This window comes from Carcharodon carcharias, chromosome 2, assembly GCF_017639515.1.
Source record: "Carcharodon carcharias isolate sCarCar2 chromosome 2, sCarCar2.pri, whole genome shotgun sequence".
NCBI classification, from domain to species: Eukaryota; Metazoa; Chordata; class Chondrichthyes; order Lamniformes; family Lamnidae; genus Carcharodon; species Carcharodon carcharias.
This window is the reverse complement of record NC_054468.1, coordinates 153,894,980-153,922,381: the sequence shown is the minus strand read 5'-3', so window position 1 is coordinate 153,922,381 and position 27,402 is coordinate 153,894,980. Positions and strand designations below refer to the sequence as shown.

At 43.5% G+C, this 27,402-nt stretch overlaps 1 protein-coding gene across 1 annotated transcript in view; it reads left to right on the top strand.

Moving 5' to 3' along the window:
- Window positions 1-646: 646 nt before the first annotated feature.
- rsph3 (radial spoke head 3) overlaps window positions 647-27,402 on the top strand; it is a 77,547-nt gene continuing 50,791 nt past the window's right edge. The window contains exons 1-4 of the mRNA XM_041208530.1: window positions 647-876; window positions 15,527-15,611; window positions 21,500-21,641; window positions 22,384-22,529. Of these exons, the coding sequence (XP_041064464.1) occupies window positions 770-876; window positions 15,527-15,611; window positions 21,500-21,641; window positions 22,384-22,529 (480 nt within the window). The 5' untranslated portion in view covers window positions 647-769. The remainder of the gene's footprint in view (window positions 877-15,526; window positions 15,612-21,499; window positions 21,642-22,383; window positions 22,530-27,402) is intronic.

Below are 27,402 nucleotides of genomic sequence, written 5' to 3'. Positions count from 1 at the left end.
TGGAAAAACTGGATAAACTTAAGCTTTTCATTGTGGAAATGTGGCATCTGAAAGGGAATCTTATAGAGGGATACAATGGTATGGAAAAAGTTAATCCAAAGTATTACTAAATTAAACCATTGAAGGGCAATGGGACACAGAATCAAAGTAGTAAAAGGTAGATTTAAGTTCCTATTGACACAGTGAACAATCAACACTTGAAATAGACTCTTGGGTACAGGCAAAGGCCCCGATTATTCAAAAAATGCTGCGAAGGGCGGGGTGTTAGGTTTCAGAAGAATGGTCTTCGTCCTCTTGCGTCATTGAAAATGATCTTTGACTCGTAAGGGAAGAACACTCATTGAAACTATAAGCATCAGTTACTCAATATTAGATAATAATGAGGGCGGTAGAACACAAGAAGGCTCACAACCAACATAATGGTTACCAAGAACAACCAACACTTAACACCCCGAATGAACATATCGATGAGCCAAATTTGAAAAAATTTTGAGGAAAACAAACAAGGACAGTCTCCGTCACTCACAAAATGATGCACTGGGTGCTCAACACCCGCTGGGGCGGGTATTTTAAACCGACGGAGAGTGGAAATGATGATGACATAACTCGGACTTATTTTTGTCGGCGGAAGAGGGGGAGATCTCTGCCGGAAGTGACAAGCTGGTGTAGTAACCGTTGCCAAGGCAGCAGGTGATTGCTGGACACTCGAGGCTGGCTGGTCTTCACATTGATCTTATTCTGAGTTGCTGATATATGCCAGTCTGTCGTAATGACCACCGTGTTACCGCAGCAGGACAACATCAACACCTACACCTTCTCGAGCCGCCCCAGAGCCCTACAGGAGAGGAAGAAATATCGTCAGGAGCAGCAGCAGCAGTGAGTAGGGAGGAAGAATGCAGGACCAGGGCATGAGGGCAGCATTGAGGAGGAGGGGAAGCTGGACCAGGGCATGAGGGCAGCATTGAGGAGGAAGGAGGCAGGAGCAGGGCAAGGGGGAACATTCAGTCGGAGGGAGGCTGGAGCAGGGCGTGGGGGAGGATCGAGGAGGAGGAGGGAAACTGGAGCAGGGCATGGGGGCAGCGTGGAGGAGAAGCTGGAGCAAGGCATGGGGTATCAGTGATGAGGAAGGTTTTGAGCTGTAGAAGGGACCATGGAGCAATTTGAACATGAGGGGTGTGAATTTTAAAACTGAAGTGTTAATGGATTGGGAGGTAATGTCAGTTCACAACAACTTAAATTTATATAGCTTATTTAACACAGCAAAATGCCCAAAGATACTTAACAAAAGTTATATCAGTAAAATCACTGAGCCACGGAAGGAGCTATCATGACAGATGGCCAAAAGCTTGATCAAAAGAGTAGGTTTCTTAAAAGAGAGAGTTCTGATGAGGGTTAAGGAGAGAACTCCAAAGCTTAGGACCAAGGCAGCTGAAAGCATGACAACCTATGGTAAGATAATTAAAATTGGGGATGAGTAAGAAGGCAGAATTCGAAGAGTGCAGAGACCTCAAAGATTTTTAGGACTGGAGGAATCTATAGTGTTGGGATGGACTAGGCCATGAAGGGATTAGAAAATCAGGCTGAGGATTCTAAAACTGAAGTGCAGTCTGATCGGGAGTCATCAAGGTCAGCAAATGCAAGTGATGGATGGTGAACAGATTAGCAGCAGAGTTTTGTGATGAGCACATCTTTATTGTATGGTGGTAGGTGGAAGCCTGGTTAACTACGCATTGGAATAGTCAGGTTTGAATGGCATGGATGAGGATCTCAGTAGCAGATGAGCTTAGATTGGGTTGCAATTGTGCAAGATTGTGAGATGGACATAGCCTCAGTGATGGTATGGATATGTAATTGGAAGTTCATTGCTGTTTCCGACACAACATCAAGGTTGCAAACAGTCTTACTGTGCTCAAGATAGTTGTAAGGAATGGAAGCAGTGGTCAAGGGAAGGCACTTGTGGCAGGGTACAAAGACAATGACTTCAGTTTTCGCAACATTTAATTGGAAGATGGATAGGATCAGGGCTGAGGCCTGGGGGAGTTGGGCTGGGGCCACGGGGAGAGAGGGACAAGTGGGAGCAGGACTGAGGCCTGGGGTTTGGACCCTGACAGCCATTTTTCTCTCACATCAATCAATGTTTTATAACAGTTTAGGATTTGAGTCCAATTTATAAAATTATCCATCATCATTATCACTGGTTTTCCATTCTAGCTCCCACACATTCAGGCAAGGTGAAGAAATCCAGGTAAGGTGGAGGGGGGAGTCGGAGGAGGAGATGAGTGAATGAGTCGGAGTGGGGAACTGAGTGGGGAGGAAGAGCACAGAATTATCTAATGACCTCAGAGTGAAGGTACCCCTAGTTGGCAGCAACCACAATATGATTGAATTTTGCATCCAGTTTGAAAGGGAGAAGAATGGGTCTAAGACTAGTATTTTAAACTTAAATAAGGCTAACTATGTGGGCATGAAAGCTGAGCTAGCTAAAGTGAACTGGGATACAAGGCTAGGGGATAGATCAATCGAGAAGCAGTGGCAGGCATTTTAAGGGGATATTTCAGGATATTCAGAATAAGTATATTCCTACTATAAAGAAAAATTCTAAGGGGAGGACCCACCATCCCTGGTTAACTAAAGAAGTTAAAGAACTAAAGAACATAACTGCGCAAAGATGAGTGGCAGGTCAGATGATTGGTCAGAATATAAAGGACGACAGAGAATGACTAAAAGGTTAATCAGGGGTAAGGAATTAGAGTATGAGAGGAAGCTAGCTTGAAATGTAAAAATGGTTAGGTATTTAAAAAGGAAAAGAGTAAGTAAAGTGAATGTTGGTCCTTTAGAGAGTGACAATGGAGAGTTAATAGTAAATAATAAGGAAATGGCTGATGAAATAAACAAATATTTCGCTTCTGTGTTCACTATAGAGGATACAAAAAAATTTTAGTAACAGCTGTAAATCAGGAGATGAAAGGGAGAAGGGAACTTGGTGAAATCACAATCACTAGGGAAACGGTACTGAGAAAATTGATGGAGCTGTGGGCTGACAAGTCTCCGGGTCCTAATAGACTTCATCCTCCGGCCTTAAAAGAGCTGGCTAATGAGGTAGTTGATGTTAATTTTCCAAAAATTCCATAGATTCTGGAAAGGATCAAAGATTGGAAAGTAGCAAATATAACCTTGCTATTCAAGAAGGGAGGGAAGCTGAAAAACCGGAAACTATAGGCCAGTGAGCTTGATGTCAGTCGTTGGGAAGGTGTTAGAATCGATCATTAAAGAGGTTATAGCTGGGCACTTAAAGAAACTCAAGGTAGTCGGGCAGAGTCAGCATGGGTTGGTGAAGGGAAAATCGTTTTTAGCCAATTTATTGCAGTTCTTTGCGCTGCGGATAAGGGGGAGCCTGTAGACGTGCTGTACTTGTATTTCCAGAAGGCATTTTATAAGGTACCACATCAAAGGTTATTGCGGAAAATAAAAGCTCATGGTGTAGTTGGTAACGTATTAACATGGATAGAAGATTGGCTGGCAGAAAACAGAGTATGAATAATTGGCTCTTTTTCTGATTGGCAGGATGTGACGAATTGAGTCCATAAGGGTCTGTGCTGGGGCCTCAACTTTTTACAATCTATACCAATGACTTAGATGAGGGGAGGAAAGCATGATAGCTAAAGTTGCAGAGGAGACAAAGATAGGTAGGAAAATATGTTGTGAAGAACACATGAGGTTATGATCATATATGGATAGGTTGAGTGAGTGCAAAAATATGGCAGATGGAGTATAATGGGGAAAATGTGTTGTTGTTCACTTATCAGGAAGAAAAAAAAAAGCTGAGTATTACCTAAATGGAGAATGGCTGCAGAGGGATCTAGATGTTCTAGTGCATGAGTCACAAAAAGTTAGTATGCAGATACAACAAGTAATTAAGAAGGCTAATGGAATGTTATCCTTTGTTACAAGATGAATTGAACATAAAAGCAAAGATGGTATGCTTCATTTACACCAGGCACATCTCAAATATTGTGTGCAGTTTTGGTCTCTTTATTTAAGGAAGGATGTAGGTGTGCTGGAGGTGGTTCAGAGGAAATTTACTAGATTGATAGCTGGAATGAGCAGGTTGTCTTATGAAGAAAGGATAGACAGAGTGGGCTTGTTTCCACTGGAGTTAAGGAAAGGGAGGAGTGACTTGATTGAAGTATAAAAGATCCTGAACGGTATTGACAAAGTGGACATGGAAAGGATGTTTCCTCTTGTGGGTGAGTTCAGATCCAGGAGGCACTGTTTTGAATTTAGGAGTTGCCCTTTTAGGTCAGAGATGAGGTGAAATTTTTTCTGAGGGGTGTGCATCTTTGGAACTCTCTGCCTCAGAAAGCAGAGGAGGCAGGGTCATTGAATATATTTAAGGTGGAAATAGATAAATTCTTGTTAGGCAAGGGAATCAAAGGTGATCAGCAGTAGATGGGAATGTGGAGCAAACAGATCAGCCAAAATCTTAATGAATGGTGGAGCAGGCACAAGGGGCTGAATTGCCTACTTCTAATTCGTATGTTTGTCTGAGTGAGTGGGTTGGGAGGGCATGAGTGACTGAGTGGGGATGGGAAAGAGGGTATGTGAGTATGTAGGAGAGGCACACTGGGGAGAGGTGTGCATGTACATGTGTGTTTTGGGAGGGAGAGGAGCTGATAATGAGTGTGGAGGGTGAGGAAGGGGCTTCACTGAGTTTTCTGTCACCATGAATATGGAAAGTTTGGCAAAAATCGACGGGTACATAAAATAAAATTTTACAAAGTACTTTAAGAACAGATTTTTATATTTATAATGTTTGTCAATATATAATACATGAATTTTAATAATATCATAATTGCTGTTTTGTTTTTGCTGGCATCTGAGGTCACCTTAATTTTCAAGTTTTTTTCTATATATTCGTTCATGGAATGTAGGCATCACTGGCAAGGCCAGCTTTTGTTGCTGATCCCTAATTACCCTGGAGAAGGTGGTGGTGAGTTAAAACGGAGTCATGGTAGAAAATAATTTGTGAAGCACTGTCGTAGTACTTCGCTTCGCTTTGCATGTACATAATCCAGCAAGGTCATGGTTATGTTGTTCACACGGACTTCGTCCTGTATTACTTGCAATAACTGCATTGAATGCTAAAATGCAGAAGTCACTTTGGCAATTTGACACAAGTGCATTGGCCCACAGTCTTGATGGTAATAGAAGGTAAACAAGGGGAAAACTAATGTTTCTGCCCACTTGAAGTCCAATAATTCCACCCATTTAAAATAATAAAAGGTGTTGTAATTACATGAATCCTTGTCACAAAAAAGTCAGAACTTTATGCCTTCGGCCACTAATTTTCAGACCATTTTGTCTTTGGCCACTCTGAGATATTATAAATATCTATTTTTTAGCCTGCTGTATGTTTTTTATACACTAAATTGCACTGAAACACTGAATAAGATTTATATACTTACTGCCTTAAACTTACACACAATATTACAAGTGTTGGAGGCAAAAGGCAGCACCTCCTTCCCCTTCTGCTCCTAATACCCACTCTTGCCAAAGTCCCAACTTTACACTCTTTGCCGTGAGTTCCATTTGTGACAACTCAGTAAGCCAGTAGATAACAGTTTACTTCTACACATCGTTTTGAGCCATGCTCAAGTTACAGGTGCTCACTTGGCTTCCTGCTCACAGTTCATGGGAGTGAAGGCATAGTGGTAATGTCACTGGACTAGCAATACAGGGGTAAAAGCAAAATACTGCGGATGCTGGAAATCTGAAACAAAAACAAAAATAGCTGGAAAAACTCAGCAGGCCTGACAGCATCTGCAGAGAGGAACACAGTTAACGTTTCGAGTCTGTATGAATCTTCATCAGAACTAAGGAAAAATAGAAATGAGATGAAATATAAACTGGTTGAGGGGGTTGGGACAAGTAGAGCTGGATAGAGGGCCAGTGATAGGTGGTGGTAAAGGAAGAGATTGCCAAAGATGTCATAGACAGAAAGACAAAGGGGTGTTGACAGTGGTGATATTAGCTATAGAATGTTGTAATGGTGACATTAAGTGTAGAAAGCAGGACGAGCAAGTGACAGATAGCCCTAGTGGGGATCGAGTAGGGGGAAGGGATCGAAATAGGCTACAAGGTGGAGATAAAACAATGAATGGAAATACATTTATAAATGATAGAAATAGGTGGGAAAATAAAAATATATATTAAAAAAAATTAAAAATATATAAATTATTGGAGATAGGGGGTGGGGATGGAGGAGAGAGTTCATGATCTGAAGTTGTTGAACTCAATGTTAAGTCCGGAAGGCTGCAAAGCGTTCTTGCCAGCAACACTCCCATGAAAGAATAAGTTTTTTTAAAAACTTCCTGTTCAGCCAAAAAATTAGAGCTAACAGTGAGAATATGATAATAAAATGACAGTTAACACAAGAGTTAACCCAAAATTCTTTCACTGGTGTGAATAGTAAGCAGGCAGCAAGAGGTGCGGTGCTTAGAGCCACAGGGCAAAGCTAGAATACTTAATGAGTACTTTGCATCAATGATTACTAAGGAAGAGGGTTCTAACAAAACATGGGAGAAGCAGAGATGGTAGAGGTAATGGGTGAGGTAAATATTGATGGGCAGATGCATTGAAACAGTTGGCTCTGTTCAGAGTGGATAACTCACTTAATCCAGATGGCTTACATCCTTTGTTGCTAAGGGAAGTGGGGTTAGAGATAACAGAAGGCCTCTCCATAATTTTCCAAACCCCCCCACCAGACATGGGGAGGCACCCAGACTGGAAAGTGGCAAATATGACACCCTTGTTCAAGAAAAGATGTAAGGACATACCTGGTAACTACAGGCCAGTCTGTTTAACATTATTGTTTCTGGAACCTTACCTAATACTATCGGGGGGAAAAAAACATTAACAGGCACTTGGAGAGATTTTAGCTAACTCGGGAGAGTCAGCATGGATTTGTAAAAGGCGGATCATGCTTGACTAATCTAATTGAATTTCTTAATGAAGTAACAGAGAAGGAAATGTAATGGAAGTTGTCCCAATTGAATCTGAGAAAGTCTTTGACAAGGTATGACATAAAAGGTTGCTTAACAAAATTGAGGCTCATGGACAAGGCAAGTTAGTGTCAGCTTGGATAAAATATTGGCTTCAAGGCAAAAAAAGCACCGAGTCACAGTAAATGGTTGTTTTTCAGACAGGAAGATGGTAGACACTGTCATTCTCCAATGGTCACTTTTTTTGATGTATAAATGGTTTGGATATTGGAATACAAAGTAAACTTTCAAAATTTGCTGATGATACCAGATATGGAATGTGGCAAATAGTGAGAATAATTCCAAATAACTACAAAAGGGCATATGCTAGAATTGGCCCAGAAGTGGCAGATGGAATTTAATAGAGAAGTGTAAAATAATGCATTTTTGGCAGAAGGGATAGGGAGAGACAACATATAATTAAGGTGCATTGCCATGATGGGGTAAGGTAGTACATACTAAGCTAGAGCTCCCTGGATGATGAAAGAGGAAGCGAGTAAGATGAAGCACAAAAGGGGTACGTATGGTATGTCAGGTTGATAAGAGAATTGAGAATTAGCCTGAATATAGAAAGTGCAGAGGGGAAGTGAGGGAAAAAAAGAGATGCAAAGGGAGAGTATGAAGAGAGACTGGCAGCTAACATAAAAGGGAATCTAATAGTTTTCTATAGGCATGTCAATAGTAAAAGGACAGTAAAAGGAGGAATGGGGCTGAGTAGGCATGGCTAAATGAGTACTTTGCATCTATCTATATCAGTGGAGGTGGTTTACACATTGGATTGGCTAAAAACTGTGAAAGAGGAGGTATTGGCAAGGCTGGCTGGATAAAAGTTGATAAGTCACCAGGACTGGATCAGATGCATCTGAGGATACTGAGGGAAGTCAGGGCAGAAATTGCTGAGTCACTGGCCATAATCTTCCAATCCTCCTTAGATATAGGGGTGGTATCAGAGGATTGTTAATTGCAAATGTTGCACCCTTGTTCAACAAGGGATGCAAGGATAAACCCAGCAAATACCGGTCTGTCAGTTTAATTTTAGTAGTAGGAAAGCTTTTAGAAGTGATAATCTGGAACAAAATCAGGAGACACTTGGACAAATGTGGACTAATTAAGGAAACCAGCATGGATTTAAAGGCAAGGGCAAAATCAGGTTTAACTTGATTTGAGTTTTTTGATGGGGTAACAGAAGTGGTTATATGGACTTCTAAAAAGCATTTGTTAAAGACTAACATAACAGGCTTGTCAGCAAAATTAAAGCCTACAGAATAAAGTGACAGGCTACATTTGTTACAAAGTTGGCTGAATGATAGGAAACAGCAGTGGTGGACGGCTGTTTCTTGAAATAGAGGAAGGCAAAATAGGAAGCAGAGAAGGAAGCTAATTGGATGGTCTCAATGTTCATGATTTAAAAGAAAAAACATGAGCTATTCACCATTCTTTGGAGATGTAAATAGAGGTGGGCTGCTAAATCTGGCTGGATGTATTCCTGAAGGTTTTATCACATTACCTCTCTCACCTCTGGAATTTGTCTATTATGGTGTTCCCCAGGGGTCAGTATTAGGACCCCTGCTCTTCCTGATAAATAATAGTGACCTAGAATTTGGTGTCAAGGATACAATTACCCAATTTGCGAATGACACAAAACTTGAAAGTATTGTGAACTGTGAGGAGGATAGTGATAGACTTCAAAAGGACACAGTTGGAATCGACGGACAAGTAGCAGATGAAATTTAATGCAGAGAAGTGTGAAGTTATTCATTTTGGTAGGAAGAACATGAGAGACAATATAAAATAAAGGATGCAATTCGAAACGGGCTGTAGGAGCAGAAAGGCCTGGGACCAAATAGGCAATAATCATGGAAGGATGCAAGACAAATTGTGTAAAGTGTATGAGATCCTGGGCTTCATAAGTAGTGGTATGGAGTACAAAAGCAAGGAAGTTATGATAAACATCTAAAACACACATTTGGCCTCAACTGGGGTATTGCGTTCATTCTGGGCACCACACTTTAGGAAGGTTGTGAAAACATTAGACAGGGTGCAGAAAAGGTTCACGACAATGGTTACAGGGATGAGGACCTTCAGTTACGTGCATGGATTGTAGAAGCTGTGCACGTTGTCCACAAAGAACAGAAACTTGAAAGGAGATTTGATTGAGGAGTTCAAAATTATGGGGAGTTTGGAGTATATAGGGAGAAACTCTGACAGAATCACAGAGTGCAGAAGAGGCCCTTTGGCCCATCGAGTCTGCACAGACACGTGAGAAAAACCTGACCCACCTACCTAATCCCATTCACCAGCACTTGGCACAGAGCATTGAAAGTTATGACGTGCCAAGTGCTCATCCAGGTACTTTTTAAAGGATGTGAGGCAACCCGCCTCCACCGCCCTACCAAGCAGCACATTCCAGACCGTCACAGTCCTCTGGTTAAAAAGTTTTTCCTCACATCCCCTCTAAACCTCCTGCCCCTCACCTTGAACTTATGTCCCCTCATGACTGACCCTTCAACTAATGGGAGCAGCTGCTCCCTATCCACCCTGTCCATGCCCCTCATAATCTTGTACACTTGGATCAGGTAGCCCCTCAGATCTCTGCTCCAATGAAAACAACCCAAGTCTATCCAACCTCTCTTCATAACTTAAGTACTTCATCCCAGGCAACATCCTGGCGAATCTCCTCTGCACCCACTCTGTGCAATCACATCCTTCCCATAATGTGGCGACCAGAACTGCACACAGTACTCCAGCTGTGGCCTCACCAAGGTTCTATACAACTCCAACATGACCACCCTACTTTTGTAATCTATGCCTCGATTGATAAAGGCAAGTGTCCCATATGCCTTTTTCCGAACCTCACTAGCATACTGCTCTGCCTTCAGAGATCTATGGACACACATGCCAAGGTCCCTTTGTGCCTCAGAACTTTCTAGTGTCATGCCATTCATTAAATGCTTCCTTGTCAAATTACCCCTTCCAAAGTGTACCTCACACTTTTCAGGGTTAAATTCCATCTGCCACTTATCTGCCCATTTGACCATCCTGTCTATATCTTCCTGTAGCCCAAGACCCTCAAACTCACTGTTAACCACCTGGTCAATCTTTGTGTCATCCACAAACTTACTAATCCTACCCCCCATATAGTCATCTATGTCGTTTATATAAATGACAAATAATAAGGGACCCAGCACAGATCTCTATGGTACGCCACTGGACACTGGCTTCCAGTCACGAAAGCATCCTTCTGCTATCACCCTCGGTCTCCGACAGATAAGCCAATTTTGAATCCATCTTATCAAATTACCCTGTATCCCATGTGCATTTGTCTTCTTCATAAAAACAAAAAACTGCGGATGCTGGAAATCCAAAACAAAAACAGAATTACCTGGAAAAACTCAGCAGGTCTGGCAGCATCGGCGGAGAAGAACAGAGTTGACGTTTCGAGTCCTCATGACCCTTCAGCAGAAGTTCTGTTGAAGGGTCATGAGGACTCGAAACGTCAACTCTGTTCTTCTCCGCCGATGCTGCCAGATCTGCTGAGTTTTTCCAGGTAATTATGTTGAAGGGTCATGAGGACTCGAAACGTCAACTCTGTTCTTCTCCGATGATGCTGCCAGACCTGCTGAGTTTTTCCAGGTAATTCTGTTTTTGTTTTGCCTTCTTTATAAGTCTCCCATGTGGGACCTTGTCAAAGGCTCTGCTGAAATCCATATAGACTACATCAACTGCACTACCCTCATCTACACACCTGGTCACCACCTCAAAAAAATTCAATCAAATATATTAGGCATGACTGCCCTCTGACAAAGCCATGCTGACTATCCCTGATCAAACCTTGCCTCTTCAAGTGGAGATAGGTTCTGTCCTTCAGAATTTTTTGCAATAGTTTCCCTACCACTGATATGAGACTCACTGGCTTGTAGTTCCCTGGCTCACCTGTACAACTCTTCTTGAATAGTGGAACCACATTAGCTGTTATCTAGTCCTCTAGCACCTCCCCCCTTGGCCAGAGAGGAATTAAAAATTTGGGTCAGGGCCCCTGCAATCTCCTCCCTTGCCTCCCTCAGCAGTCTGGGACACAAATCATCCGGACCTGGAGATATGTCCACTTTTAAGCCTGCCAACTCCTCCAATACGTCACTCCCTGAATCAATTTGCTTAAGAACCTTGCATTCTCTCTCCCCGAGTTCGATACCTTCATCCTCATTCTCTTGGGTGAAGACGGATGTGAAGTATTCATTGAACTCTCTACCCATATATTGCCCTCTTGGTCCTTTATGGGCCCTACTCTTTCCCTAGTTATCCTCTTCCCATTGATATACTTATAGAATATCTTGGGATTTTCCCTATTTTTATCAGCCAGAGCTTTCTCATATCCCCTCTTTGCTTTCCGAATTGCTTTCTTAGGCTCCACCCCGCACTTTCTGTACTCCACAAATGCCTCCGCTGATTTGCTTCCCTTGTACCTGCTAAAAGCCGCCAATTGGACTAACGGCTGAGGACACTGTGGATCATCCGCGAGTCTGACAGCATCGTGGATAGCACATTTAGAGAGGTGGCCACATCGCAGCTTGAGAAAGGAAGGGAATGGGTGATCACCAGGCAGTCCAAGAGAAACAGGCAGGTAGTTCAGTAGTCCCCTGCAAATCGGTATTCCATTTTGGAGGCTGATGAGGGCACTGGTTCATCCAGGGAGTGCAGACAGAGCCAAGCTTCTGGCACCACAAGCAGCCTGTCTGTCCAGGAGGGGAGGAAGAGCAATAGTAATAGGGGATGCTATAGTCAGGGGAACAGATAGGCGCTACTGTGGCCGTCAGTGTGACTCCAGGATGGTGTGTTGCCCCCCAGGTGCCAGGGTCCGGGATGTCACTGAAGGGGGAGGGTGATAAGGCAGAGGTCATGGTACGTGTTGGTACCAATGACATAGGTAGAAAGAGGGGTGAGGTCTTGCATCAAGAATTCAGGGAGTTAGGGAGTAGACTAAAAAGCAAGACCTCTCAGGTTGTAATCTCTGGATTACTCCTAGTGCTATGTGCTAGCGAGCTCAAGAATAGGAGAATAGCACAGATGAATGCGTGGCTTAAGAGTTGGTGCAGGAGGGAGGGCTTTAGATTCCTGGATCACTGGGATCATTTCTGGGGAAGGTGGGACCTGTACAAGTAGGACAGTCTACATCTGAACCAGAGCGGGACTAACATCCTTGCTGGCGGATTTGCTAGTGCAGTTGGGAGGAGTTTAAACTAATTCAGCAGGGGGAGGTGACACACAATGTTAGCAGAATAGAGACACATCATAATACGGTAAAACAATCAAGTCAGAGGGAGTGCAGCTGCATTAAGTATCAAGAGACTAAAGCAAGGATGGATGGCCTCTACTTTAATGCCAGGAGTATTACTAGTAAAATGGATGAGTTAAGGGTGAGGATTGACACGTGGAATTGTGATATAGTAGCCATCACTGAGATGTGGTTGAGGGTGGGGCAGGATTGGCAGCTCAATGTCCCGGGATTATTCCAGAGGCATTAGTGGAGTACAGAAAGGGCAGGGAGGAGCTTAAGAAAGCAATTAGGAGAGCAAAGAGGGGATATGAGAAAGCTCTGGCTGGTAAAAGTAGGGAAAATCCCAAGATATTCTATAAGCATATCAATGGGAAGAGGATAACCAGGGCCCATTACCGACCAACGGGGCAATCTATGCATGGAGCCAGAGGGCATTGGTAGAGTGTTGAACAAATACTTCACATCCGTCTTCACCCAAGAGAATGAGGATGAAGATATGGAACTTGGGGAGAGAGACTGTGAAGTTCTTGAGCAAATTGATCCAGGGAGTGACAACATATTGGAGGTGTTGGCATGCCTAACAAATTTGCTAGTGCAGTTGGGAGGAGTTTAAACTAATTCAGTAGGGGGAGGTGACACAGAATGTTAGCAGAATAGAGACACATCATAATACGGTTAAAACAATCAAGTCAGAGGGAGTACAGCTGCATTAAGTATCAAGGGAGTAAAGCAAGGATGGATGGATTTTTTGGGAGGTGACCAGGTGTGTAGATGAGGTTGTGCAGTTGATGTAGTTTAGATGGATTTCAACAAAGCCTTTGACAAGATCCCACATGAAAGACTTTTATAAAGAAGGCAAATGCACATGGGATACAGGGTAATATGATAAGGTGGATTCAAAATTGGCTTAGTTGTAGGAGACAGAGGGTGATGACAGAAGGATGCTTTAGTGACTGGAAGCCAGTGTCCAGTAGCGTACCACAGGGACCTGTGCTGGGTCCCCTATTATTTGTCATTTATATAAATGACATAGATGACTATGTAGGGGGTAGGATTAGAAAGTTTGCGGATGACACAAAGATTGGCCAGGTGGTTAACAATGAGGTTGTGTGTCTTGGGCTACAGGAAGGTATAGGCGGGATGGTCAAATGGGCAGATAAGTGGCAGATGAAATTTAACCCTGAAAAGTGTGAGGTGATACATTTTGGAAGGAGTAATTTGACAAGGAAGCATTTAATGAATGGCATGACACTAGAAAGTTCTGAGGCACAAAGGGACCTTGGCGTGTGTGTCCATAGATCTCTGAAGGCAGAGGGGCATGTTAGTGAGGTGGTGAAAAAGGCATATGGAACACTTGCCTTTATCAATCGAGGCATAGATTACAAAAGCAGGGAGGTCATGTTGGAGTTGTATAGAACCTTGGTGAGACCATAGCTGGAGTACTGTGTGCAGTTCTGGTCATCGCATTATAGGAAGGATGTGATTGCACTGGAGGGGGTGCAGAGGAAATTCACCAGGATGTTGCCTGGGATGAAACATTTAAGTTATGAAGAGAAGTTGGATAGACTTGGGTTGTTTTCGTTGGAGCAGAGAAGACTGAGGGGCGACCTGATTGAGGTGTACAAGATTATGAGGGGCATGGACAGGGTGGATAGGGAGCAGTTGTTCTCCTTTGTTGAAGGGTCAGTCATGAGGGGACATAAGTTCAAGGTGAGGGGCAAGAGGTTTAGGGGAGATGTGAGGAAAAACATTTTTACCCAGAGGGTGGTGACGGTCTGGAATGCACTGCCTGGGAAGGTGATGGAGGCGGTTTGCCTCACATCCTTTAAAAAGTACCTGGATGAGCACTTGGCATGTCATAATATTCAAGGCTCTGGGCCAAGTGCTGGTAAATGGGATTAGGTAGGTAGGTCAGGTGTTTCTCTCATGTTAGTGCAGATTCGATGGGCTGAAGGGCCTCTTCTGCGCTGTGGTTCTGCGTGATTTTGCTGGAAGGGTCAAGACCCAGATCATACCAAATTAAGGTGAATGGCAAAAAAAAATGGTGACATAAGGAAAAAGTTTTTTATGCAGCAAATGTTTCGTATCTGGAATGCACTCATTGTGCATGGTGAAGGTGGATTCAATCATGACTTTTAAAAGAGAACTGTGAATTATCCAAAGAAAAAGTTTTGAAGAACTAGTTGACAGAGGCAGGGGAGTGGGACGAGCTGAGTGCTCTTGCAGAGCTCTGCATGAAAATATCTGGCCTAATGGGCCCCTTTTGTGCTGTGAATGTTTTATGATTCTATGATTGGCACGGTTGAGAGGTTAGCTAGGAAAACATTTCTTGGGCTTCATAATTGAAATATTGAATACAAAAGTGGAGAAGTTATGCTGAACTTTTATAAAGCTCTGGTTAGGCCACAACAAGAGTGTTGTGTCTAGTTCTGGTCACCACACTTTAGGAATGATGTGATGGTGTTCGAAAAGATGCATGGGAGATTTACCAGAATGATTCCAGGGATGAGGAATTTAGCTCCAAGGCTAGGTTGAAGAATCTAGAGGTTGATCTTGGAGCATAGGTGTGTACGATGACTGGTATTATGACTGGTTTAAAGACACCTTGCAGCAGTCTGGGAAATTAATGTTTAATTTCTGAAGACTCCAGAACTCTCCAGGATTCTTCTGAGCTCTCAGGGGCATGGCTAAAGGGATTTTCAGAAGACAGTTGGTCATGGAGAAAAGAAAGGCCTGTTTTTGCTTTCCAGGATAATATACAAGCAGTCTTGGGAGAAGAGAGGACTTAATGCAGTCCAGCCAGATCTTCGCTAAGCCAGTTATGCACCATGCACAGTCAAACCTGCATACTTGGACTTGAGGGAGTGAAGATTGGAACAGAACTGCGAGAACAAACAGGATGGCAGAAAGGAAAGATTTTGCTGTGGTCATCAAAGGTAGACATGAGGAAGTGGTTTAGCAGATTGCCTAGCTGCAGAATGGCATATTGAGGGCCAAAGTGTAGACCGGGCTGCAAGTCCTTCTTTTGACATTTGCACTTTATTGAAATCCAGACTCTTCTGCTGTATTTCATTTTTCCCATTGGTGTCCCAACTTAGCAGCACTAGTATTGGGCCTTACTTGTGTCCAGAATTCATTAAATAACGGAACAGGCTAAACTAGTAAATTGGATTACATTGCTGCAGTAATAACCCATTCCTTTGTATTTCAGATGCACAGCAGGATATTATGGAAACATCATGTACGACAGAAGAGTAGTACGAGGAAATACATATGCACAGCAAACCCTCCCAGTGGTAGGTGTATTGAACATGACTCCAGCTTGACTAAGCTACCCAAGGTTATAGCAGCCAATTTAACAAAGTAGCAGCGACTGCTTTTCTTATATTGACAGTGCATTGAATCAGATGATATATTCTGTCCACAGATGTAGGCAATTCCAGATATAATCTTCTCCATAGATAGTGCTTAAGGCTATCCTCAAATCCAATAGGCCTGTAAGTCTTTGCTGTGTCAGGCTTTAAATCCACCGTCAGACCCAAGTGATCCATGTGAGCATTTAGGGGCATGCTCTGACCTGTGTATGATCTTGTTTGCATCTTTAAGGGATAGGGAGGAGAATACTGACAGAGGGAGAAAACAGTGGACAATGTTTAAAAGAAAAATCTATAGCATACATGAGAAATATATTTGACTAAAAAATAAGAACTAGCCAAGAATGAAATGGCATGAATAAATAGAGGTGAGGGTAGAATTGAATTTAAAGGAGAAACCCATACGCAAAGCATATAAGTAATAAAGGTGACAAAAAGGAATATGATAAGCTTAAAGAGTTTGGGAACATAAAAAATAGGAGCTGGAGTAGGCCATTCGGCCCCTCAAGCCTGCCCCACCATTCAATAAGATCATGGTTGATCTGCTCCAGGCCTCAACTCCTCTTTCATGCCAGCTCCTCATAGCCCTCAACTCCCCGATATTTCAAAAATTTATCTCACTACCTTCTGAGAGAAGAAATTCAGTTTTAAATGAGTGTCCCCTTATTCTGTAATGATGCCCCCTAGTTTGAGATTCCCCCACTAGTGGAAACATCTTCTCAACATCTACCCTGTGAAACCCCCTCAGAATCTTGTACGTTTCAATAAGGTCACCCCTTATTCTTCTAAATTCTAATGAAAAGTTAAGACAGTTAACAAGGGAAAGAGGAAATTTGATTTGAAAGCATCAGAATATAAAAAATATTAAAGTAGGTAGCTAAATAACAGATAAAAGCAAAATACTGCGGATGCTGGAAATCTGAAATAAAACAGAAAATGCTGGAAAAACTCAGGTCTGACAGCATCTGTGGAGAGAGAAACAGTTAACGTTTCGAGTTTGTATGACTCGTTAACTCCACAGTTTTTATTAGCTGAGTAACAGAATTGGTATAGGGATATGACCACTAAGAGATGAGCAAGATAAAATCACAGGAGGTTACACTGAAAAAGATCCTGAATAGATGTTTTGCTTCAGTTTTCAAAGAGGGGGCTAACGAGAGAAAACCACAACAGTAGAAGTCATCAAGGGGGATATTACAACAATTGAGACAGAAAGAAAAGAAGAACAAGACAAACTTAAGACAGACAAACCCTGGCTCCCAGATGGATTGTACCCAGAGATACTCAAGAAACTAACAGAGAAAAAGAATAATCCAGAAGACTGGATATAATACCAATCTTGAAAAGGGGGAATAGAAATAATTCAGTGAATAATAGATCAGTTCAACAAGCATAGTGGCAGGAAAGCTCAAAGATCAGGTAAAAGAAATCTGGATATGGAGAGTACAATGGGGGGAATAAACATTGATTTCTAAAGATTAGTCTAGTTTAACTAATGATGAATTCTTTGAAACAATAACAGTAGATGAGAACAATGCAGTTGTGGTAAACATGAACTTTCAAAAAACCTTTGGGGTGGCATATAAGAAATCCATAACAAAGTTCAGGTCCTGTGGAGTCAGGGGCCAGGTAGTAGAATGGATTAAAGGATGGCTGCAAAATGAAAAACAGGGTAGGAATTGAGGGAAGTTTTGGGGACCAGCAAAAAGTGGGAAGTGAAGTCCTGTCGGAATTTCACTGGGGCCATTATTGTTCACCATTTGCACAAATGATTTGATTTGGAGACACCACATGAACTGCAGTGGTTCAAGAAGGCAGCTCACCACCATCTTCTCAAGGTGACTTAGTGGTATTGTCACTAGACTAGTATTCCAGGGACCCAGGGTATTGCCCTGGGACCCAGGTTCGAATCCCACCACAGCAGATGGTGAAATTTGAATTCAATAAAAAAGAAAAATCTGGAATTAAGAGTCTGATGATGACAATGAAACCATTGGCAATTGTTGTTTAAAAACCCATCTGGTTCACTCATGTCCTTTAGGGAAGGAAACCTGCTGTCCTTACCTGGCCTGCCGCTACATGTGAGTCCAGACCCACAGCAATGTGGTTCACTCTTAAATGTCCTCTGAACAAGGGCATTTAGGGATGGGCAATAAATGCTGGCCTGTCTGATTTTGTATTTCTAGTTAGCTTTCTCTCTAAGTTCTCCCTCCTTATTATTCTTTTGAAAAAATAGACTTTTTTTGTTAAAGCTTTTCGCCTTGCACTTATCAGGGCAATCAGCAAGAAAATACCATTGTCAGGAAAAACAACATATTTGTACTGTATGAGAAGAGAGCGCTGGTTGGTAAGTGGACTCTGATTGGTAGAGGCATTGCCATAGAGAATACACCAGTGAATGGCGACCGACAGTTAACTGCGAAGCATTGTTTGAAATTTAAACCAGGCAGCTTGACTTTGATTAGACACTGCCCTGGGGAATGAACCAACGAATGGCTGTCACTTATTTTGTTTAGCTGAAACAGGCGCACTATATGTACATGCTTTTTCTGTCTGCAAAGGGCCCTGTGTATTAACATATGTAGCTTCCACCACATGCAAATGCACCACACTGCGAGCCTGACTGACAATCTAAATTGGTTGACAGTGTAATTCGTAGCACACTGAGGATTATTTAGCAAATGTTGTCCAATCACAGAATCACACCTAATGTTGGACAATCTGTTTTGAGTTTTGCAAGCACAGGCAGGTTGGGTAAGGCCTGTACCTTGCCCATTGCAAGCAGTGGAAGAGACATGCTATTTGATACGATCCGCCAGTCTTTGGGACGTACAGCCAACACACCTAGCATCACACTGGTAGTGAATTTCATACACCGCATTACCCATTTGTGTGATAGGCAGCATCCTGTTAGTGGCGAATATCACTTGTGTTGCTACCGCATCATAGCAGCATGAAACAGCTGAATGCTCAAATTTTTGAGATTCCTTGCCCTTTCAGGGTAATCTGGGGTAGATCAGGCACTTTTCAGGGCCGAAAGTAATGGCCTTGGGCCCATTAATTAGTTTGCGCAATATACAGCGTGAAATGATTTGATCAGGGTAGCCATTATCCCGCAGGATGTCTTTGATGCGCACTATTTCAGCATCAAGCTTGCATGGTGAGCAAATGGCTTGTTCCCTATTTACAAGGTTGTTGATAAAGCCAATCTTGTGTGTGGAATCATTTCACACTGTATATCATGCAAACTCATGAACAGGGTTCATTTCCCAGGGCAATGTCTTTACCAATCAGAGCCAAGCTGCCTGGTTTAAATTCAAACAATGCTTGGCAGTAAACTGTCAGTCACCATCCACTGGTACATCCTCCATGGCAATGCCTCTACCAATCAGAGCCCACTTGCCAACCAATTAGCACTCTTTTCATGCAGTGTAAATATGTTGCTTCCCCTGACATTGGTATTTTCTTGCGAATTGCCCCAGTGAGTGCAAGATGAAAAGCTTTGACAGAAAATCTCTTTTTTTCAGCAAAGCTCAAGTTCTGTACGACCAAATGACTATATTGTTCTTTTAGTCATTCTTTGCTGTTTTTATATTCTGTCAAATCTTCTGATTTGCTACTCATCTTCACAGAATTGTTTTTCTCTTTCAAGTTGATACTATCTTTAACTTCCTTAATTAGCCATGGATGGTGCATCCTTCCGCTAGAGCCTTGCTTTCACATTGGAATATATCTTTGCTGAGTGTTATGAAATATCTCCTTAAATGTCTGCAACTGCATCTCTAGTGACCTATCCCTTAACCTAATTTCCCAGGTCACTTCAGCCAGCTCTGTCGTCTTATCCTCATAATTGCTCTTATTTAAGTTTAAAACACCCAATCTTGGGTCTTAGACCCAATCTCTTCTTTCTCAAACTGAATGCAAAATTCAATAATGTTGTAATCACTGCTACCTAGGACACCTTTATTATGAGATCATTCATTCATCCAGGGAAAAGCAGCCTGCTTGATTGGCACCACACCCAAAAACATTCACTCCTTCCAGCACCAACGCACAGTGTCAGCAGTGTGTACCATCTGCAAGATGCACTGCAGGAACTCACCAAGGCTCCTTAGACAGCACCTTCCAAACCCATGGCTGCTACTATATAGAAGAACAAGGGCAGCAGACACATGGGAACACCACCACCTGGAAATTCCCCTCCAAGCCACACACCATCCTGACTTGGAAATATATTACCGTTCCTTTACTGTCGCTGGGTCAAAACCCTGCAAACACCCTCCCTAACAGCAGTGTGTGTACCTATACCACATTAGGCAGCTCACCACCACCTTCTCGAGGGCAATTAGGGATGGGCATTAAATGCTGGCCTAGCCCACATCCCATCAATGATTTTTTTAAAAAAAGGGGATAGATGGGAAGCAGTAATTGGAGTAGGAGGAGGCTTGTTTCAATGCTGCATATTCTGCGTGTATGTTTTGACTGAATGAGTTGAGGCCATTAGAGGAAGGATATAGAATTCATCAAGTGAAGCATTAGTTTACCAGCATATAACATGGAATTAGGGGTTACAGCAATAAAGTGAAACCTGAGGCAGTGATTTGGTAGGAGTTTTCAAGGCAGCATTATAGGATAAATGGTGATAGTTTCCACTGGTCAGCAAGACCGTAATGAGAAGCATAAATTTAAGATAATCTCAAAAATAATTAAATAAAGGTTACAAAATAAAATGACATGGATATTGATTAGAATCCACAATTCTTTGAGGCATACTCTAATTTAAGTCATATACAAATTCAGCATTAACTCCTTGTGCTTGTTTTCAATGCTTTTTTGATAGTTTTGTTATGACCAGGTGAGAAGAGGTGAACTGGCTTCCCTCTATTCAACCTCCTTGGTTAGTCACAACAAAGGTTTAAGCTTCTTTTTATGAGGAAATGCTTTTTCCAAATAGAACATATTTAACTATTTAAGCTGTGAGCAATAAGGAGCCAATCAAACAACGCTTTCTTGAGTCAAAGAGAGGAAATTGATTAACCACTAAACCCAAGAAAAATAATAAAACGCAACATCAAGCATTTGGCCCTCGTGCAGTCACACACACATGCATACACACGCGCACACATCAGAAATAAGGGAAGTTGAAGTCCAGTAAAAAACAGTTAAAACAATGTATGGTTAAGTGTCCTTTGATTGTCTTTGATGTGTAGATTTTTTAATGTTGCTGTCGATTTGGATTAGCTGGTTTCATGGATGCGGTTAGATGTGGAAGATGTTGCAATAATTACAAGATCTTAGTTTGCTGTAGATATCTAGTAGAGTTGGCTTACAAGCCAGGTAATACACTTGTTCCAAAAGAGAGAGAGGGGAGAGAGAGAGTTTTCAGCCAGTCTCTTCTGCTAAAGTCTCCCCTGCAGTGTCTCTGTTTGGCTGCCGCCTGACCTGTTATACTTCAACCATTGTGTATTTCCAAGGGGTTTAGGTAGGTCTGTCTACTGCAGCCATTATTTCAATATCCGGCACTTTGCATTATGTCTCTATCTTAGACAGTGACGAGTTTTGATGGGTCACTGAATAATAGGAAATATGTCTCTCTTTGCTCTCCCCTAAGGGTGACTTGTTTGTTTTTCACCTTGACCTTGGATGGTGGACTTGCATTTTCAAGTAGTTTCATATCAGAATGCAAAATTTCCAGTCAGTTGAAAATTTAAAAATCATATTTTCAAAATTAAAGGGGCATAGCTTCATGACAATACATACATAATAAAAAAGCATAACTTTAAAAATGTATTTTTCACATCTTAACATAGACAGCCCAGCCTGACCCTATTGAGGTCCAACGGCAGCAAGAAATTCAAAGGAGGGCAGTTGCCAGGAGACGAGCCAAAGCTCAGCTGCGAACTGGAACCCCAAACCCTGTGGAGGGAAGAATACACGCAGAGGTACAAACAGGTATGGTTAATAGGGATCAGTGTTCAAAATGAAATATATTCCCCATTCTTTCAAGCCAACTGCTTCTAGCTCCAAAGCTACCATAACTGTAAAATGTTAGCTTTAATACTGGCGTGTTTACTATAGTTTCCTGAGTAAAGTTTAATTCTTATGAGAGTTAAGAGATCTTCCAACCTTCAGTGTTATGGAATATTTGTATGGAATGCTGGTAATTCAAGCAGGATATATTAGTGCCTGTGTCTAAATGTTTCATGTAGTATACAGGAACATTCTTCCCTCCACAGAAAAATCTAATTTTTAAGAGTATTAGCAGATCCCCTAAGCTCAGTGTGAGTCAAATGCTTTACACAGGCATTAGTAATACCAATTTATCAGCCCTAGGTGATGGCCCTGACAACAGAGAAAACTGAAAGGATGTGAAATCTCAGTGTTTTATAGAGTCTTGGAAATCCTAAGGTGACTTGGGGAGTGGTTGCTATCTAGCAACACTTGCTGGAAATGCAATTATACTAATGTTGCGTGAGGACACGGACAGGATCAACTGTGATGTCAGCTCTAGTCGTACAGCCTGATGACACACTGCCAAAGCTCATTAATAAATATTGGCGTAACTTACACCTTGTGGGAAGAAAAAAATTGAGAGGAGTCATATACAAAACATATCTCTTATTATGAATGCTAAGTTTGCATCAATATTGACGTTAATAAGTTCCAACTTAATTTTCCTATCTGTATTGATCAGAATTGTATCTGGAAGAACTCAGTGATCGTATAGAAGAAATTGATGTTGACACTCAAACAGATGCGTTTTTGGATAAACCACAAACCCCGCTCTTTATTCCTGGAAAAACAGGCAAGGATGTGGCTACACAGGTTAAGGAAGGAGAGGTATGTTGTACAAATAAAATAGCATGTGTCTCGACACATTAGAAATCAAATTGATAAAAATAACCTGGAAGATGAGTTTATTGAATACTTTCTTGGTGCAAAACAAGCTAGGGATAATATAAAAGCCAAATACTGCGGATGCTGGAAATCTGAAATAAAAACAGAAAGTGCTGGAAAAACTCAGCAGGTCTGACAGCATCTTTGGAAAGAGAAGCAGGGTTAACATTTTGAATTTGTATGACCCTTCAGAGCTAAAGAGAAGTAGAAATGTGATGAAAGGGGGGGTGGAGCTGGTGAAGCTGGATAGAAGGTCAGCTAGGTGGGGGCTAAGGAGCGATTGACAAAGATGTCATGGACAAAAAGACAAAAGAGAGCATTGATGGTAGTGACGAGGGCTAAAGGAAGTGCTGATAGTGGCATAAAGGTAAGAAAGCAGAATGTATTAATAGAACAAGGATAAGCAAGGGTAAGAGCTAGGGATAATGCTATTTTAGACCTGGAATTGTGTAATGAGGCAGAGTTAATTGGCAATCTCAAAAGATAATCATACAATTGAATTCCATATGAAGGTTGAGAGTGAGATACTCGAATCTAAAACAAGAATCTTAAACGTAGCCAATGACGTTGATATGAGGGGAGTTTTGGCTAAGGTTGATTGGCTAAATAGACGAAAAGAAACTGCAGTAAATTAACAGTGAGAATATTTAAAGAAACGATTCAAAGTGTTCAACAAAAATATGCTCCTGTTATAAGACAAAAACTTGGTGAGATAAAACTAACCATGGCTTTCAAGAGAAGGTAAGGATACTGGACGGAATCATCCATGCTGTTGGGCATGTTCGGTGGCATGAGCAGACAATATGACGAGGTCAAAAGTTGTCCCCACCATGCCGATGTGTTTTACAACAGCATACGAAAGACATGCACTTTGAGGGGAACTTGGAGGTGAGTACACAGGTTGAAGAGTGCTCACATGGGTCGCCTGTTGGACTTCAAGGCTGAGGTGCATTGGGAAGGGGTTGGGGGGCAGGGATTGCCCTGCAGTCGAGTTGCGTTGGCGGGGGTGGGTGCGGCAAGGCCTGCTCTGCAGTTGAGGCGCATTGGGGATGGAGGAGACAAGGCTGCCCTGCGGCTGAGGCAACTTGGGGGGTGGCACAAGGGTCTCTCTGCGGTTGAAGGTAGCACACAAGTATGTGCAGGATGGAGGGCGCAGTGGGCGAGGGAAGTGGCCATGTATTGGGGAAACCTTGTATATAGTGACCATTCCTGTACAGTTCAGGCACAGCCACATTGATAATGATTGGAGTCGGGCTTCTAGCTTCTCTGCCCACTCAAGCAATGCAGAGGCATCAAAGTCACCAAGTGCTCAGAGCTTTTCACACCTCAGGCACAGAGTGCAAAGTAATGAGCATTTTAGTGGCCTGCAGGATAGTTGGATGACTGGGTATGTTGTACAATCTCCTTGCCAAGCTGGCCATGAAGCAGTCACTGGTTGAGGCGCTTACTGCCCGTTGCAACGTCATCATCCCGGATTGGATCAGTCTTGCCAATGGTTGACGATAACAGTGTAGCCTTGCAGCGTGTGTTCGGAGAATGCCTGAGCTGACAGCACAGCATGCAGTCCAATGGGCAAAGCTGTCACCAATTGGTCAGGTGGAGTAAGGTGGACGTGGGTGGAGTTTCAGGCAGCCATGCAGTGCACTAATCTCTGGCCATCCATGTGGTTGCCAGCAATCTCTAGGAAGCATTAAGGGTCTTTCAGAATTAACCAAGACAGGTTCTTAGTACACCCCTGCTAACCCACGCGCCTCTCTCTCTTTCATCCTGCAGGAGTACAATATCAGGAGCATGGTAACCTAGCTGTATGCCTCATGGCATTCTGAGAGTGACTGAGGTGCCTGGCTGTGCAGAGGGAGGAGCATCTAGATGAAGGGGCGGCTGGGGGGGTCCCACACACAAGCCAAAGAGCCACAGCAAGCCATTGTTGGTCAATGCCTGACTGGACCCAGGGTGTATAGACGCCACCTTTCATTCCTACAAATGACCGAGAACCAGTGTCGCCAAAGACTGTGTATGTCCAGGGAAATGGACAGTCACATCCGCCAGCTACTGCAGGATTTGGTGCCATGGGGACATGGAGGGCATCCACTGCCAGTGGCTGTGAAAGTAGCCGCAGCACTCAATTTCTACATGAATAGCTCCTTTCAGGGCTCCACAGGCGACCTCTCTGGGATGTCACAAGCCTCCACCCACAAATGCATTCATGAGGTCACACATGCGATCTTCGCGAGGGCACTCAACTTTATGTATTTCGTCCGGGACCAGGACAGCAGAATGCAAAAGCGGTTGGATTTGCCCAGATCTCTTTGGTTTGCAACAGGTGTAGTGTGCGATTGACTGAACTCACGTGGCACCCAGGTCTCTGTCTCAACCTGCTGTCAACTATATCAACTGCAAGCGATTCCGTTTGCTGAATGTGCAGCTGATGTGCGACCACCAGAAATACATCCTGCAGGTCTGTGCATGTTTCTAGGGAGTGCTCACGACTCCTACATTCTCAGTCGGTCACAGATCCCTGACGTCTTCCAGGGTCCACAAAAGCTGAGGGATGGTTCCTTGGTGACAAGGACTACCCACAGAGGACGTGGCTGATGACACCCCTGTGACAGCCTGAAACTGCAGCAGAGAGAAGTTATAACAAGGCTCATGCTGCAACTTGCAACTTGCTGGAGCAGATCATCAGGATGCTGAAAATGAGTTCTGGTGCCTGGACCAGTCTGATGGAGCCCTGCAATACTGTCCACAGAGGGTGTCACACATCGTCGTCACCTGCTGCGCCCTTTACACCCTGGCACTGCAACGGGGAGAGGAGCTGGCTTAGGAGGAGATGGAAGAGCTGAGAATCTCCTCTGATGAGGACGCTGAAGGGGATGAGGGTGAGGAGGTCCTCGAAGGTGACGGTGACTGGGATGAGGCCCTCACACTGGCCAGACGAGGCAGGCGTGCTCAGGGGGCCCTCATATCTACTAGATTTGTGGAGGATGATGACGACATGCAGTGAGGAGAGACCATAGATCCTCACATTGCATCAATGAATGTTTGACTCCAGTCTGGCTTATGATAGCGCACATACCCATTGTGATAATGTTCTGTCATGGAGACGCAGTGGAGGCCCTAATAGTCGCTCGAATGCAGGAGGATGACCATCCATAGATCTTCACGTTTCCTCTGGGAATGTCTGACCCCTGTGTGGCCGAGGGCAGTTCACTTGCACTTTCTGATCAGGGTCATATCACGGAGACACAGCCATGAAACTTTAGAAGCATCTGATCCTTTGTCCGCCTTCAGCACCTGAGCCCTTCAGTGTCAGTGGTCACAGATGCTGAAGAGATGTTGGCCAGCTGCACCTTAAAGGTGCTGAGAGCACACACAGAGAATGACGGAACTCTGTGATGCCTGCCCACAACATTCTGGCAGCAATGACCAGCACCGTCGAGGTACAGGCCATCGGTAATGTGTCCAGCGAGTGTGAGGCCGGACCATCACTTTGTTTTGAAGGCTGCACAAAACACAGTGAAGAGGCCCTGAACTGAGACATCTTGTGTAGAAAGGTTTCACATTTGAGTGACACGAACACTGCTCATCAGAACAGGGAGCCATAGGCAGGGAGACATTCTTGGGAGTTTATTGACAATCGTGGAAAGTATGTATACTTGATTAACACCCGATCCCAGTTTGTGCAATGCCAGAAACATTATAGTAAATGCATCAGTTTAGTATTGTGTCTGAGCAGTGTAAAGCACTGGATTCAGATTCTAGCTTCTGAGGAAGTGAGGGTTTGAATCCCGCAGCTGCCAAAATTGCACTTTAGCCATGGTAGTGTAGCCAAGCGGCCTAAGCTGCTGGACTTAAGTTCCAGTCTCTAACGAGACTTGAATTTGAATCCATCTTCTCTTTAAATCACATAAATCTTTCTGAATGGGCTCAGGTGCAGCTCATTGTTGCCTGAGCTGTAGTTGGGAGTGAGTGTTGCTGCCTGCTGTTGATGCTCCTGCTCTTGCTGCTGCTGCTACTGCTTTGGAGTTTTTTGCTGACCTTCACTTGGAAGAGGAAGACTGCTGCTTGTAAGGAGGAGAAAAGGAGTTTGGGGAGTGGACTTTTTCTTTCTAGGGACTCCTAAAATCTGTTGCTGCTACACCCTGCTGCTGCTACAGGGCGGGGCCTTGCGAGGCCTGAAGAACCTGGGAGTGGGAGTTTGGAGTGAGTTGGAGGGAAGAGGACCCAAATCCAGACAGAGGGGGAAGACTTTTTGCAGCCAGAGTTGGGGGAGAAAAGAACTGCAACTGCTTGCCTACAGGGGGAGGGAAGGAAGACCTGCTTTCTGTGAAAGGGAGAGTAGAGATTGACTGAGCTTTCGAAGGGGAAAAGAAATCTGCACCTCACTCTGCCCTCTCTTGCCTCACCTGGGTTAGCCAGTGCTGCCCAGAGCCAGCTGCATTCAAGGACATTACCACTTGTTCCTGAACTGCGCTGCCCAGGGGAAGACTCCTACCCCTGTATTGGAGGGTCAGGGAATACACCACCAACCCCACCTGCCCGTCATCTCTGGAAACATCGAGGCACTTGCCTGTCTTTGTCCCCTCTCTCTACTCCTCCTCCTCTCCCTCTTGCTCTCCCCTGCTCCCACTCCCCTTTGCTTTGGGCATTTTCTTTTGTTTTACCTATATTGGGGTGGGTGTGACACTCCCCAATGGCAGTGATGACATCTTCGCTGGTGGCGGGGCCTGCTTGGGCTACCTATTCGGGGATGGTGGCCGCTTAGGCCCCTGCAGCTCCGTCACCTTTTAAATTGCTGACCAGGCAGCTCGGGGTG